The 15503-nt window shown below is 34.4% G+C and overlaps 2 protein-coding genes and 1 long non-coding RNA gene across 3 annotated transcripts; all 3 read right to left on the minus strand.

Moving 5' to 3' along the window:
• Positions 1–760: 760 nt before the first annotated feature.
• Positions 761–5283, minus strand: LOC105397975. The gene is made up of 4 exons (XM_011570050.3): positions 5074–5283; positions 4132–4224; positions 1854–1950; positions 761–1786 (listed from the first exon to the last, which is right to left on the minus strand). Exons 1-4 carry the CDS (start codon positions 5095–5097, stop codon positions 858–860), a joined length of 1143 nt encoding a protein of 380 aa, XP_011568352.3. The 5' UTR covers positions 5098–5283; the 3' UTR covers positions 761–857.
• Positions 5284–5854: 571 nt separating this feature from the next.
• LOC125490267 lies at positions 5855–6914 on the minus strand. The gene is made up of 2 exons (XR_007267581.1): positions 6438–6914; positions 5855–6401 (listed from the first exon to the last, which is right to left on the minus strand). It is a non-coding gene; the product is annotated as an uncharacterized LOC125490267 (long non-coding RNA).
• Positions 6915–8711: 1797 nt separating this feature from the next.
• On the minus strand, positions 8712–15297 carry LOC105397790 (cuticle protein 19). The gene is made up of 4 exons (XM_011569932.3): positions 15155–15297; positions 10417–10527; positions 9269–9365; positions 8712–9099 (listed from the first exon to the last, which is right to left on the minus strand). Exons 1-4 carry the CDS (start codon positions 15167–15169, stop codon positions 8939–8941), a joined length of 384 nt encoding a protein of 127 aa, XP_011568234.1. The 5' UTR covers positions 15170–15297; the 3' UTR covers positions 8712–8938.
• Between the last annotated feature and the right edge of the window lie 206 nt (positions 15298–15503).

Genomic DNA, 15503 nt, shown 5'->3' on the forward strand with positions numbered 1-15503 from the left:
TTAATAAAGTGCAGGATGCAATGGCGAAAAATAGAAAACGCGGACAATTATTTTCTTGAAACTTGACTTGATTTTGAAGAAATCCACATTCGCTTCGCTCTGTTCCGCTAGGAGACGGAACTTGAAGAAGAAGTGGCATAGTGTAATATCATTAGCAACTGATTCAATGGTGGAACAGAGTGTTGATTAGTGTAATGAAATAATATTTTTTTATTTAGATCAAATAAATATTTTCACCCAAATCACAATGGTATTATTAATCCTGGAACTCCATATTTAAGCAGGAAAAGGACACTTTCTTTAGTTAATCTGAACCTTCGAAAAAAGTTCAAGTATCCAAGTTGTTACTCCATATTTTTTTTGGTAAAATGCTGTCTCTCGACTTCATCTCTCACGTAATTACGTGGTCGAATACACGATCTGTGATTAATTTTCTAGCCTCAATAGCATCAATATACCTAATTTTGAGTAGCTAGAAGTATATTTGCAAACAAAAAAACTGTCACTTAACTTTAAGAGGCCGAAATTCCACCTCCTGAATTTAGGAAGTCCCTAACGGATTTAAGTGACAGTTCGTCAGTGGTGAAAACCATTCTACGCTTAGGACATCCTTAAAATGAGTTAAAAGTTTCCTAAAATTTAGGATGTCTTGGTGAAAACGGGCATGAGACCTTCATGAAGTTTAAGTACCTATAATTAGTTGGTCATATTGTAAGTCAATAAAGATAATATAAAATGGGAAGAAAGCAAGAAAACAAAAATATTTTTCAAACTTTTTTTCGAAGTAATAACAACAGTCTTAAAATAACTTACTAATTTCGAGGCTACGTGCTAAATTTGTAAAGTTTACATAAATACTAAATATCGAAAATATCTAACAGATTGATCACTGGTTTCTTCGCTTTCTTCACCACTTTCCGTACAACCACCTCCTTGCTCTTGTCCTTGTGTCGGCAGTTTTCGTCGTGAGAGTGAGGCTCGTAATCATCATCAGAGTCATCAAAAGTCGGAGGCTCGACAATTTTCGAGTGAATCTTATATTTCTTCTTTGGCACTAGGATGTAGTCATCGTCAAAGTTAGCCGCGACGGCCAGTTCGGGGTTCTTTGTTTTCTTGTAAGGACTAGGTCTCCTCTTTAACTTGGAAATGTCCATGTCGGGGTAGACGTTCGAGACGTCTGAAGCTGCCATGTAGTCGTACATGTCGGAGTAGGACTCCGGATGTCCCTTGTACCGGTCAGGCTTCAACCCAGACTCATACGGCTTTGGTGCTTTGTAATAGGAATGAGAGGAATATGACGGCATGGGTCTCAGGTCGGACTGATCATTGTAGTACTTGTCAGGTACATAATCGTCGTCATGGACCTCCGGGAACTTGCTCTTGGTCAAATCAATTTCTAATACGTTGCTGTATTTATTCTTGTTTTTGTACGCATGTTTTTTTGAGCTTCCGTGTTTTATTTTGGAACTGAATGAGTTAATTTTGTGACGGTTTGGTTCGTTGTCCTCATCGGTCATTCGTTTCAGATAGTCGGTGTAGCTGAGGACTGGTGGATACTCTTCTGATTCGTCACTCTCTGGATATCTGGACTTGGTTCTTTTCCTTTCATCGAAGGAGGGGAACGCCGTGTAATCGTATTCTCTGAGTGACTTTTCTTCCATTTGTGCTAATTTTGCCGGAGCAGGAGTTCCGTCATTTTTCACAGTAGCCTGGAATCCAGTTTTAGCATTTGCGGAATAGTCCACCGTCCTAACTGATCCGTCCGCTTCTAAAACGCTGTAGTGACCTAAAATTTGGCATTTATTAGTCATCAGCAAATGGGAATTAAATTAAATATTAATATGATATTGTACCTTTTACAGTGTCACCATCTTTGGCTTCCCATACACTCTTCACGTCGCCAGTCTTAGCATCGGTGACTCCGTAACCAAATGAGTACTTTGGTCCTTCCTGAAATCATAAAAAAAACAATTTAGATTTCTCGTTAACCGTTACGTAATCTAAAAAAGAATGTGTAGATCATTCACTCCGGCGCATAAGTTTGCGTGAGAGTGTTTAATAAATCATGACTGAAAACTGTTACATTCTTCAGTAATACGATTTGCCTAAGGCATTAAGTTTATCGTCTACGGTAAAAGAAGCATGCGTTGTAATTGTAATTACTATACAAGTGTACGTCAAGCGTCAATCAACGCATTTTATGATAAATATTTCCCGTCAACAGTACCATTTTCAATAGTTAGCTGATTAATACCTTAACATATAAGTGGGTATCACTTATCACTACTCACAGAGAAACTAAGATCAAATAATTGTTAAAAAAAATACCGCTAATTCCGAATTATATCACCAGTTATGTGGATACTATACCGCATAACCGGATTTAATATGTCAGAAACAATAATATTTAAGTAATTATGAGTACATTATATGACTCTTAATTACCATGCCATAGCCTTTTACAAGTTCAAGATGAGCCAGTAATTGCGGCCACTTTCAATGTCAATGTCGTCTTACATCACTTTTACTTTCGTCGCGAGTAATTCCTGCCAGTTTTACTTTCGACGGCATACTTTAGTGAATTGCATCGAAGCCACAGCTCAGCAATTTGATGTAATTTTAAAAACGTGTTGGGTAACGTTTCGCAAAAAATACCTGAAAAAGATCTTGCCGACCTTGTTATACATATAATTTTAATCAGCCGTTAACGCCTGTTTTAAATAAGTTGTTACCGAACTGCCTTGTTTGGTTTCTAGATCAAAGTCAAGTGAAATGGAAAGTGGACATATTTGTAAGCTATATTACTATAATTTAATTCATTATTAGGCTTAAGTTATTATTTTGATAGTTAATTTTTTTTAAATTTAAATCATTATTTTGTGATTAATATACATGAAGCTTTTTGTAGGCTTATTCAGAAACTATACAGTACTTGCTATGTAAATAATATAATGTGTAAGAACATCTCAACCCACCCACAGCATTGCAGAAGGCGTCACTGGAACTTTTTCATTGGTCGCGACTGTATTATTTAGGTCATCTATCTTTCATTTCTTAGGATCAAACTGTTTTCGAGGGATGGTGAGTGTTGTAACCGACGACATAATTTGAATACAATACAGTACTATGTAGATACTTGTTGTTTTAAATCAAAGCTAGCATAATCAATAATTTGTCTATTCATATATCACCTAGTTCGCTTAAATATCAAAGTGGAATAAACTGCAATGAATGAATTATAAATGAACAGTATTTTAATCTAGAAAGAAATCTTCCGCATCTAACATTTTGTCGTGTAATTATCGTGTTTTTCTGCATAATTCGTTCGCGTGTTGCCACTGAATAATGATAGCGGATTATTGAATAACAAGTCTTCGTCACATTTTATATGCATATTACTTTCATAGGGGCTAATTATAAATAGCATGCTATTAGATTTGAGTGTGACTAAATGGTTGTAATACATAATATGTTTATTAATTAGTGTAATTTTTATCCTTTGATTTAATTATAATAAGAACACTTATTCAATATATTTTACGACTTTAATTATTATACGACGACCGAATGGCGTAGTGGTTAGTGACCCTGACTACTGAGCCGATGGTCCCGGGTTCGATTCCCGGCTGGGGCAGATATTTGTTTAAACACAGATATTTGTTCTCGGGTCTTGGATGTGCCCGTAAAAAGGCAATAGGCCCGCCCGCTATTACATTGGGACTAACATAATACTCTGGCGAAAAGTGGGTGCAGCAATGCACCTCTGCCTACCCCGCAAGCTAGTACATTAGTACCAGGCGTGAGTGCGTGTTTTTTTTTTTTAATTATTATAACACCAATTTTTTAGTTGGATGTAAAATACATAATATGGGCATTACTAATTGAAGAAACTGACTATCTTCGAAAATAAGATTACAATGTCAACATTTAAAACTCACACATATTTTGTATATTCACTTTTTGTCTGTCTTCTCACAGCTACTTTACTCTTTAACTGGTAGAAAAGTTAAAATATTTATTTGGTGTTGGACCTTAACTAACAAGCAATAAGTTTAAAGTATGGTATATAAGTAAAGCCCATATTTCGAACACTATTTTTAAAGGTTAAACTATCCAAAAATATGTACTTACTGTCTCCGTTTGATAGGTTCTAGAATACAGTGCGTCCTCTTGAGACTTGCTATCTTCTTGGCAGTTGGACACCATCAGATAAGCAGATAGCCACTGGAAGAAAATAAATTGAAAAATTCTTACTTCAGTTTCAGTTAAGATTCCTAAGATGTACCTAAAGTAAAAGATGTCGTTAGACTACTTTTTCTTACTTCTACTCCAGCTTTACAAGTATTTAAGTGAATACTACTAAACTTAAACTAAGCCACGTTTATACACCTTTTTCATGCTTTTGTTTTATTTTCATTAAACAGGGGGATAAACTACAGGAAGTTATTTGCAGTAATCCGTATAAAGATACATTTACAACAAAGAACTATAAATACGCCTCAGATAGTTTCCCATAATGAACGTTTCTCTATCAAGTCGTACACGTTTTCTTTGAAATTTCCATTAATTGCTGCATTCAAATGATCTTTGGAATTTCCATAAGTATCATGTCAACATTATTTCCAATAAACAATAACAATGCGTCTTCAATGTGATTGAGTTTTCACGATAGTGGGAATCAGTTTTTAGTAAGGCAAGTAGGTATACCGTATTTTTTATTCACTGGGACACCAAATAGACTGATTGGGATGAAGGATAACCGTTCAAAAAGATCCGAATCACTGTATCAAAAGTAGGAACTAAAATAAGTGAAACTTTTTACTCATTAAATTACGCCAAAGGGTGCAAAGGGTCTTAATTTAATGTAAAATATCTATTAAATTATTTGGATTAATTACATCGTTTCTACCCAAGAGTCTAATAATGTTAAATATACTTAACAATTAAAAATCATCTATGAGTTAGAATTCATTAGTAATCATTTACTTAACAGGTGTTTTAAGTTTTGTGTAATAACTTAAAAGTAATCTTCACAAATAAGAAATATATTTAAAAAAAAAAACTATAACCTACCAGAATTTTCAGCAAATTCGCCATATTTCCCTTTGAATGTGGAATACACTCGTATTTTACACCATAGAGAATTTAACTTTTTAATTTGCTTTTTTTAAACCTCAAGTTTAAGGACGCAACTGCACATTGCCAAGGTTGTGGCTAGGCGAAGACGACACAGGCTTGCCACCTCTCACTTATACCTATTTATAAATGCATACATATGCGCGACGTGATATACTGTGTGTATGTAAACAATACACTTGCTTGTGTGTGTGCAGTCATTGAGCTAATTACTGGGGTTTAGATATTGTTGTGAATTTTCAGTCAGTCTTGTATTTTTAGCCATGATCAATAAGGACAATATTTGGCTAGGTTAGCAAATTAAATAAAAAAAACATATTTTATGCCTCGTTCTCCTAATAACGTAGGGTTGAAAAAATCTTCGTCTTCTTGTTAGTATGTTGTTACCCAAAATACTAGAGCTGGCCTAATGTTTTTCACAGGGTAAAATGGATTAGCCATTCAGATAAGTTTTTAGTCACTAACTGACCTGGTGCAGTTGATGCATCACTTGGGTAAAGTCCATTGGTGCCCCCCTGGCCTCAAGTGAATATTGTTGTCATATTTTTTTGTGTACAAATAAAAAATATCTTATCTTATCTTAAAGAAAACATTTTCTATCTAAAACCCCTCAATCTCCAAATTTCAAATCATTTTCCTAATCTTTTGTATGTATCAAATTCATAAATGCAATAATAGAGTCTTAGTACAAATACATTACGGTTACGATAAATAAGTAAAATAACCTTTAACTGCCGACCTATACGTCTCACAGACGGCCGCGTTTTTATTTTGTCAATATTTTTTCACCTGAAGCGTTACCAAGGTTCCGCGGCTCAGTACCCTCCTCCCCCCGCGTGTTTTACGTGCCGTCAGCGTCCCGCTTACGTCGCTTGCACAGGTGTTCTATGCGGAGCTCGAGACGTCTCACAGACGTAAGTACGGTGTTTATGTTCCAAACTTGATACGTCTCTTGGTCGTCACCACGTTGTAAATGCATGTACTACCTTAGTGTCTTGAGGTCGTCACATCGTAATAACCATATGATTTTTTCCTACGGAATGTCTGAAAGTGGCAGTTCAGGGTCGAAAGAGAGGACACTACCTAGTGATTATAAAAATCAAGCAATTGATAATCATAGGAAACTGAGAGATAGGAGACAGGACGTGGGAGGGGATGAAATATCAGACCACCACGAGAACTACGTTGTTCCATTGAACGAGTTATTGGCCCTACAGATATATATGCCCTCACCGACTCCGGCCAGAGCATACCGTAGCGTAGACCTGTGCAATTTGTCCAAGTCGACTAAAAAGACGCACAAAAAATTCATGTTGTCTCTGCAAGAAACCCATGTGCCTTACATGTTTCCTACAAATATGCAATAGCTGCAAGCCATAAATATGCTAACTTGATTGTGTGTCAGTTTTTTTTTTCGTTAAGTTTTTGTGCTGATTCTTTTTTATTTTATTTTATTAGTTATAAAAGAGTAAAATTATTTAAAAAAATCTACTGATATGTGTATAAATAAAAAAATATATATGTCTAATAAAAGTTCCTAAAAATGTTCAAATAAAACTTGGGGTCTCATGAAAACAGGCTGATTTCTTGTTAAATTAACTAATTGTTTTATTGACTATCCATATATTATAAGCCATTTAACTATAGTATTTTTATGGGTTGTTATAAATGAAATAAAACGAATACTTTATTTTTAATTGATTTTTCAATTATCTACGTCTCTCAGACGTAACCTCGTTGTTAGTGGCGCGTTTAGACCACGTCGGCAGTTAAAGGATAAATATCCGAAAACGTTCTCAGCTGTCAGCAAGTTTAGTTGAAAGATTGTTACCGAGTCAATTCGTGTCTGACTTTAACGCACAAATATGCAAATATGCAAACATGGCCAACTAATTTCCAGAATTGTGTGAAAGCAATTATGTGTAGCTATTAATTTCAGTTGGTAGGTAAGTAATATTAAACGATAGTTGGCATGCAAATTAACAAAAATGATAATTTGCTTTCCTTTTGATGTAATAGTAGCGATAGCGACACTGAAATAATGCGTAAAATACTTATGAAGTTTGTGATAAATCAAATTTGACTATCCCAAAGTAGATTTTCACCGGCCAGGGGACACGAGGTGAAACAATAAATTGCATTGTTGTATGGATTTTTTTCAATTTTGACAGGTGCGCTAGAAGAGTAAGTACTGCATTTATTCTTGATCTTAGATGGATGATGATGATGTTGTATAGTGGTCGGGGTTTCGATATAGAAATCTGGAGATAGTTAAGGCAAGGGGATAGTTGGCTGACGAAAATGAGATCCTTCGCCTATGTTCTTCCTTCCTTCAAGTCATTTATACTCTAGTACTCGGATGAAAATTTGTTCACTGTCGGTTTCTAATTCATTGAGAAATCCTCTTTCGTACGAATGCATTTTAATGATTATAATATGTTTTCCTGACATGTTTTTATGTACCTAAAATAAATATAATAATTATTCCTGATATATTTTATGTACCTAAAATAAAAAGAATAATAAATTATGCCAATTACGATTCAAAGGAAGATAATCTAGGAAATAATCCGGCAATTACATTTTGTGCATAGCACTATACTATCTCAGTGATAGCTGTAGCTAAGTGCCCACAATAAAAAACAAGATCTACACAAAACAATGCAATTCGACGCATGTCTGTGTAAAATACGATACTTATCAAATGTACATAATGCGGATGAGGTATAGAAAGGTACAATGATGGACTGTTGTTGAGTTATTATACTCACCTTACTTATTGAAAGTGGACGCTTTTAGAGATCCCTAGAGAAACTACTAGAGTGATTCGGGTTCTGTAGTATTTTTCTATGAACTATATCAAAAGCTAATATCTATGAACTATATAATAGGTCCAAAAGTGGATCGAAATGGATCGTCTGGTGTGGACTATTGTGAACCCGGCTAATGACATAGTGATTTTTTTTATGTTTTTGCTGTAAGGGTTGTTATTAATATAATTTTTGGTGAACGTTTATTTTCATTTAATTTAGCTATTTTCAAATATTTTACTCTAAACTCGCTCTAAGAAGGCTTAAACTGTACCATTTTTGTATATAAACAATATAAGTACAGAATTTTGCAAAAGTGTATGGTAAACCTATAAGGTAAAGTATTGTAGCTCATTTCACAAATTTCGATAAGCTCTACTGAGACCAATTTTCAGCGTAATTATGCAGTTTTTGAGAAACCTTTGTACAACAAAAAATTTCAACTTTTACTGTACAAAAATACCTTTGTCATATAAATATGGCCCTAGATTAATGTATAATGTGTAGATACGGATATCCAAAAGAAGGAGGCTGTCGATTTATTGCAACGTAATACGCATCCAACTGGAACTAGCAATGCAAGGAGTAGGTGTGATTATCCATTCATAATTTACCGCATATTAATGATCGATAGGCCAAATCGTTAAAATAAATGTTTCACGCATGAATTCTTCTTAATCATCATAAATTATTTAGTTTTTAATGAAATAGGTAGGTGTTATTTATATTGTTGTGGTTAAAATTTGCGATTAAGTAAAAGTGTGATTTTATTTTTAAAGAAACTTTATTACGTACATATCAAAAACAAATAACGTCATTCTTTTTCGCACTTACAGACTAAAATTATTAGTCGTTAATAAAATATGTACAGTCGCGTGCATTATTATTTATCACAGTAGTTGTTTATTGAAAGTGTGAAGAAATTCATAAGTTACTTCAGCGCCATCTCTCGGGTAACGTCTAAACTTTTTGGTAGCAGCTAGTAGTGTCATCTAGTGGTAGCCGTAGTAACCGTTGTCGTAGTGATTGTTGTACACTTGGGGGTGGTGAGCGTGGCCGATGCGCTTCACGACGGCGTTGAAGCCGTTGTGCTTGTCGGCGGTGTACTCGACGATTCTGGTGGTGCCGTCAGGTTCCGCAAGTGAGTACGCGCCTGAAGTGAAGTGCAAAATAAAACTTATAGATGGCGTTTTAGTAACATTTGTTTATTGATTTTTCGTCTGAATTTTTTCAAAGAGCAGCAATAACCATAAATAATGTAATATTTATGACATTTTATTGCTTTGAGGGTGGTAGATATAAAAAAATACATATAATAGTACCTTTAACAACATCGCCATCACGTGTCTCCCATTGCGTTTTGTGGTCACCAGTGTGGGGGTCCTTTACTGAGTAGTCAAACGCATATTTCGGGTACGCCTGTAATAAGTAAAAAAAATATGAGTTTACAAGGTAAGGTAAGGTAACTACAGAAAGATAACTACTATAAGTACAGAAATAATGACAACCAGTTTATTTAAAAGGTAACTACAATGAAAGTTCAGGAGCGCCGTTGAATTCTTTTGTAGCAAAAAGTTATTCCATAGAAAAGACATCAACGCGTAGCCTGAACTTTAATATGGTATTTTTTATTGTTCTTTTTTAAGACGGCTTACAAGCATTTATAAACTGAGCAACAGTGTCATTTAATTTTATGCTTCTAGAAGTATAAATAGACCACAAATCTTCGGTAAGAAGGAAAAGAAGCGGAAAAATAATAAATATTTGTAAGTCAGACCTTTATTGTACCACGAAGTTATAAGACAACATACTCAGAGGATTTCCGATGGAACCTTGTCATTACAATCCATATCTACAATTTTGTCCACATGACGCAAACTACGTCACGGTGATTGATCGCGACTGATTGTCCGGTCTTGCGCCACTGCATTGCGCTGAGACATGGTACGACATATCCAATAACCGAAATAAACAAGCAAAAACTGTTCCAAGGTATATTGTTGGCAGTTTACGATTCAATTAAAGCATGATTGGGTTGCAATCTTTACTTTGTAAAGTTTGTAAAATTACTTATTAAGTTATGTACTTGACTTTGTTACGTCTCTAGGTTTATTATCTATGGCTACTGGATACTGTTAATTTATTAGTCTTTAATTGTATTAGGTATTTATATTAGGTTAAAATTTTAAAGAATCAATATATAGGCTTTCCGTGTACATAGGCAGCTGTCCCTTAATACGCTTACTTATTTGGAAGTAATTTTGCAAAACTCACTTCGATAATTTGCAAAAATAGCACCTTTGAGAATCTGTGCTGGGTGTAATTTTAAGTGTTCACTAGGTATAACGTGTTACCATCATAAAAAGGTCTTCCATAGACGGACGGGTGGTTGGGCGGGCGAACAACATAGTACCTAATCCTGCGTCCCTTTTTTGGCTACGGAACCCTAAAAAAATGCGTAAATACTTACATAATAATCGCCGTGTCCCTCATAGCCACCGGCGTCGCCCGCGTAGCCGCCGTAGCCGTGGCCGATGTAGCCCGCGCTGGCCACGGCGCACACGCCCACGAATACTAGCACCTGGAAGTAGACAGAATGTAGGCTTTAGTTTTTATTTTATTTGAAATGAAATGAAATGAAATGAAAACATTTATTTGCCTATTTGGTTTAGAAATGGGTTCCTGGCTCCCAAACTAGGATACCCTGTGCTATGGGTAGCCAGGCATCCTTCGTATACTCAGATGACGACAACAAGTAGTTAGGAACTATTTTAAATTTATAATTTACGTACATAATAAGTAAATATTTTAGAAAAAAAAAAATATTCTGTAGGTAGTTAGCAAGTAATCGAATACTTATATATAGTTAGTAGTATAGTTATAATAGGACTAGTTAACTGATTGCTATAAAAGTTTATAGCAATCAGTTAACCAGTAGGTTTTACAAATTATATTTATAGTGAGTTACTTATGATTAAGTTTAAACAACAAAAAATTTAGGGTAGGTAGTGAAATAATACTTGAATATTACGATCGATATGATAAGTGTTCAAGCAGCTAATGAATAAGGAACATTTTATGTGTTCCGTATCCTCATTACAATAAAGACCATTATTGAAGCAAACATTGTATGACTGTGGGTTAGGGTCGTGAAGTATATTTGTTACAAGTGATCATGTCCAAGCTGTGAGAGTGTGCGTGATGGGTAAATGTATACAGTATATGTGGTGATTGCAGATTAATTTATGCTGTGATAGTTAGGTAAATTATGTTGTGATAGGAAAGCAGCATTTATTTATTAGGTTCACTAACGTAAGTTACATTATACAATCGCTGTTTTAAAACTAGACGTAAAACTAAATGCACTGATAATTATAGGTGTACACTACATGTAAAATTAAGATTTATTCTAAACTGGCATAATAATAGTTTATAATGCCACATCATCACAACATATCATGTTCCCACTGCTGGGGCGCGGCTCTCCTTCCGATGAAGGAAGGATTTTAGGCTTTTGTTCACCACGCTGGTTTAGTGCGAGTTAAAGGATCCCTACGTAAGGAAGCAGAGAGTTGTCGGGCAACCTGACTGTCAGATTTTTTCATGTTGCCCAGCTGTTGCAAGCTGTTTAAGGATTCTGTGATCAAAATATGTTACAAATGCAGGGGTATGTTGTATTTGGTTTCTTGCATTCTGAACGATTAGGCACTAGAGCGACAACGAAAATATTTTTTTGTAAATATTATATATTTTTTTTGTTACCTATCATTTCATGTGTCAGTCCAACCAACACAAATGTTAAAAATAAAATATGCTACAATAAAGAAAGAGCACTTACTTTAGCTTTACAAAACACGAATGAGAGATGTCGGGTACGTTTAATAAAATGAGATAGTGTTTTGTTTAGTGCAGCCGTGCTCCAGAATGTACTACCATCTGACAGTATATCAATTGTTTCAGAAGTTAAAATATATTTTTTAGAATATGGAAGTATGCACAGTATATATTATATTTAGCGGCACAAGAAATATGTTTAAGTATTTTTTTACTGCAGCAAGTTATATTAATCCATCAAATTCAAATTTATTTGTCGTTATCTAGTTTATTTCCCAAGAAAAGACGGTATGGTCCAATAATACGTTTGTAATTTTCTATACTGTTTGAAGTTACAAGTTTGCAACTGTATGATTGATTGCTATGTATAGCTTTATCAATATTTTGACATTACTAGTTCAAGTTGCATACATCATACATGGAAAAATATTATGCCTCTATGGCAATGTATGACAACATTTGGTAATGTAATACCTAACATCTACCTACTAACAACAACGAAAAATACTCAGTATGTATCTAAAAAAAATGACAGATAACAAGTATAAAATAATATGATAGATAAAATCGAATACAATATAATATGATATGCCCTAAACATTTATCCTGAACGCACATTAAGCAGGCAAACATCAAGATAAACTTCAAAAGTAAATCAATCCGCCAATCAGATAAAAGATATACTTACATGAGGAAGGTCAAATAAAGTCGGTTCAAAATGAAGATAACTCTATTCAAACGTACATACATATACGTACTCTAGTAGAACATGACAAAACAATGCATGTTTAACTAATGTTGATGTGTTAGCTTGACGTCTTAATCTCATGAGATACATAAGTATAGGTATAAATATACATGTACAAAAGTACATGGATTGGTTAAAAAATAGATCAACAAACGCCTATCGCGGCTGTAGTGTTTGCATTTTAGCGTATATAGAAATCTCGATTTTCCATCGATTTTTTCACTGTCTAAAAAGGTTTTCCCATGGAAATTACGGGATTAAAAGTATCATATATTATGTTAATCTAGGGTGTTCGCAAACTAAATGTATTTTTTTTATCCTTTTCCCAGAGTAGGATGTTCAATACTTGTATGATACGATTACAACACAACTTCACTAGAAAACAAAATTGACTGCAGGGTCAAAACCGACTACTTATCAAATTATCAAACAATCAAAATAGCCGCCATCCTTCATACGTGTAAGTACCAACAAGAAACAATAGAGTGAGTAAAACAAATGGAGGAAGTATTACGATAATAATATCGGTAATTTACACTTATGGCGTATCCTCAGTTCCCACCATAAAGTTACGTCAAAGTATGTGACATGATTTGTTGAATTGTAACAAATAAGGCGGAAGAAGGTACAATCAGCCGTTTAACAGATGTTCTTATCCACGACACGAACAAAACTGATCATTGTTGCATGTAATTAAGGGCTAATGGTGTTAAATAGTGATGTTACTGATCTGTCTTTGTTTCTAATGAAACAGAAAGTTGTGAGTTTTGCTTGGGTGAGACCTTAATAATACTAAACATATTTTGTGACTATTCTGTCTATAGCTGTACTGTTTTTCTATGGTATTGTTTTTCTTATGGTAACACATAAACTTTATAAGAAAAGAAATTTTGGAGTATAAATAATTTTCTACGAAGTAAAAAAATATTGAATTTATATTATATCTTGTACATTTACATAAGTAACACACACACTCACGGGCAATAAAAAGGTTCCACTGAGAAAACCACCGAATTACTCCTAAACGCAAAAGGCTAGCTTAATGACGCCTTCTGCAACATTGAAGTACATTTAACAGAGCATCAGGATATTACCAACTAAAACCAGTAATATATTGTTAATTTTTTTTATTAAATGTTTAAAAAAATTGGGGTGGTTTGGTGTCGGGATTTTGTGAGTTGAACCTTTTCATTGCCCGTGAGTGTATATGCTCACAGTGTGGAAAATATAGTTAGAAAACTGCTAAATAAAATAATGATTCGTTTTTTGAAAACATGAAAAGAGCGTTGTTCATGGATTTTTCTCATCTTTCAAGTACCTATACTTTTTATAAAAAAATGGCAGTAATGTCCACTTCACGGATTTGTGGGGGTGATAGGTCATCCACGAGAAATAGTTTTATGGTGATGGAAACAGAAATAATATTGACCAGAAACAGCTTAACGCCAAGCATTTCTACTAATAAAATTAATCTCTTCGTTTATCGTGACGTCGCTTTATCTTATACAGACGTAGGGTAACGTAACGTACCTAGGGACATTTTCGACTACCCCAACTTTGAATGAAGCTATCGCAGCGTACAACTAAGATATTAATGTGAAATTTTCTTTATTCGGTAGGATATATAATCTATTATCACTAGTATTTGTGCTAAAGCTTTAGTGTGGCCAGATTTTATTAAATTAAGATAAAAGTAAAAATGCTTATTTTGACCCAAGGTACGTTACACGTTTGTACCTTGGGACACTGTTTCCTATAGCTTTGTACTATGGAAAATGCAAACTTCTAAATAACGCCTTATATCTCCGTTCTTATTGATTTACTGCATCTCTCTTCTGTCTAGTTTCACTCTGGCACTAATAAGAACAGAGATATAAGGCGTTATTTAGATGTTTGCATTTTCCATAGTACAAAGCCATAGGAAACAGTGTCCCAAGGTACAAATTTAATTGTGTCCCAAGGTACAAAAAAGCAATATTTAACCAAAATTTAAATATCTTTATTTTTAATTTAGGAATCTTTCAGATAATTGCCATGTTATAAAATTAAATAACTGCAAAGTTATACGTGACATCCATGTCTTTATTTTGAGCATGCCTCAATGAGATAAAGCAACACAAAAAACTATACAAAAGCTACTTTTGACTCCAAAAAACTTCTTATTGTCTTCACCACACACTCGATGCTGGTATGATCACGAGACTCACTAGTTTTGCCAAGCGAGTAAAATACTATGCCTAGGGTAGAATTTTAATGTGTTTATTTAGCCGGTTTTTAAAATACAATCAATGTCCCGAGGTACAAGCGTCCCAAGGTACGTTACGTTACCCTAAATGGTATATCATTATTGGAACCTGTATCATTTTTTACCGTACTTTTTTGAATTTTCTAGTTATTGCAGTAACATTTAAACTTTTTAGAATTACTGAAATATTTACTGAGTTCACTTATGTAAATTGTTTCCTGTTTCATATATATTATTCATTCTCTAGATGTCTATATTTATTTTGTTATCTAATTAAAATGTGAAATTTTACCATATACATAATAGCAACAATACATGTTAAGCTCTTGAGTAAGGATACACCAACTACAAACACCAATCTGAAAATAACACTTCACTTACTTGGAAAGCACGCATGTTTCTGAAACTATTTTCCTTACAAATATTTTAAAGTGATCACTTTCTTCCTCTTCAGGCTGTGCTGACAGGAGAACTGATACTGTGGTGGACCAGCAATGCGTGGAGTATTTATAACGCGGGGTATTGACGTGCTGGTGCACCCTTCTCACTAGCTACAGTTAGTAGCGAGACAGTTTACCGTGCTACGCTTAGGCGATAGACGGCTCGAAGTACGTGATTTTCTTGAACGTTTCTCTAAACTGTTTTTTTTATTAACTATACGAGTATTGTTATTATTGAGTCCTTGTTGTAGACTGGTCAGATGACCAGTGACCAAGATAACCAAAAACAT

This window comes from Plutella xylostella, chromosome 22, assembly GCF_932276165.1.
Source record: "Plutella xylostella chromosome 22, ilPluXylo3.1, whole genome shotgun sequence".
Lineage (NCBI taxonomy): Eukaryota > Metazoa > Arthropoda > Insecta > Lepidoptera > Plutellidae > Plutella > Plutella xylostella.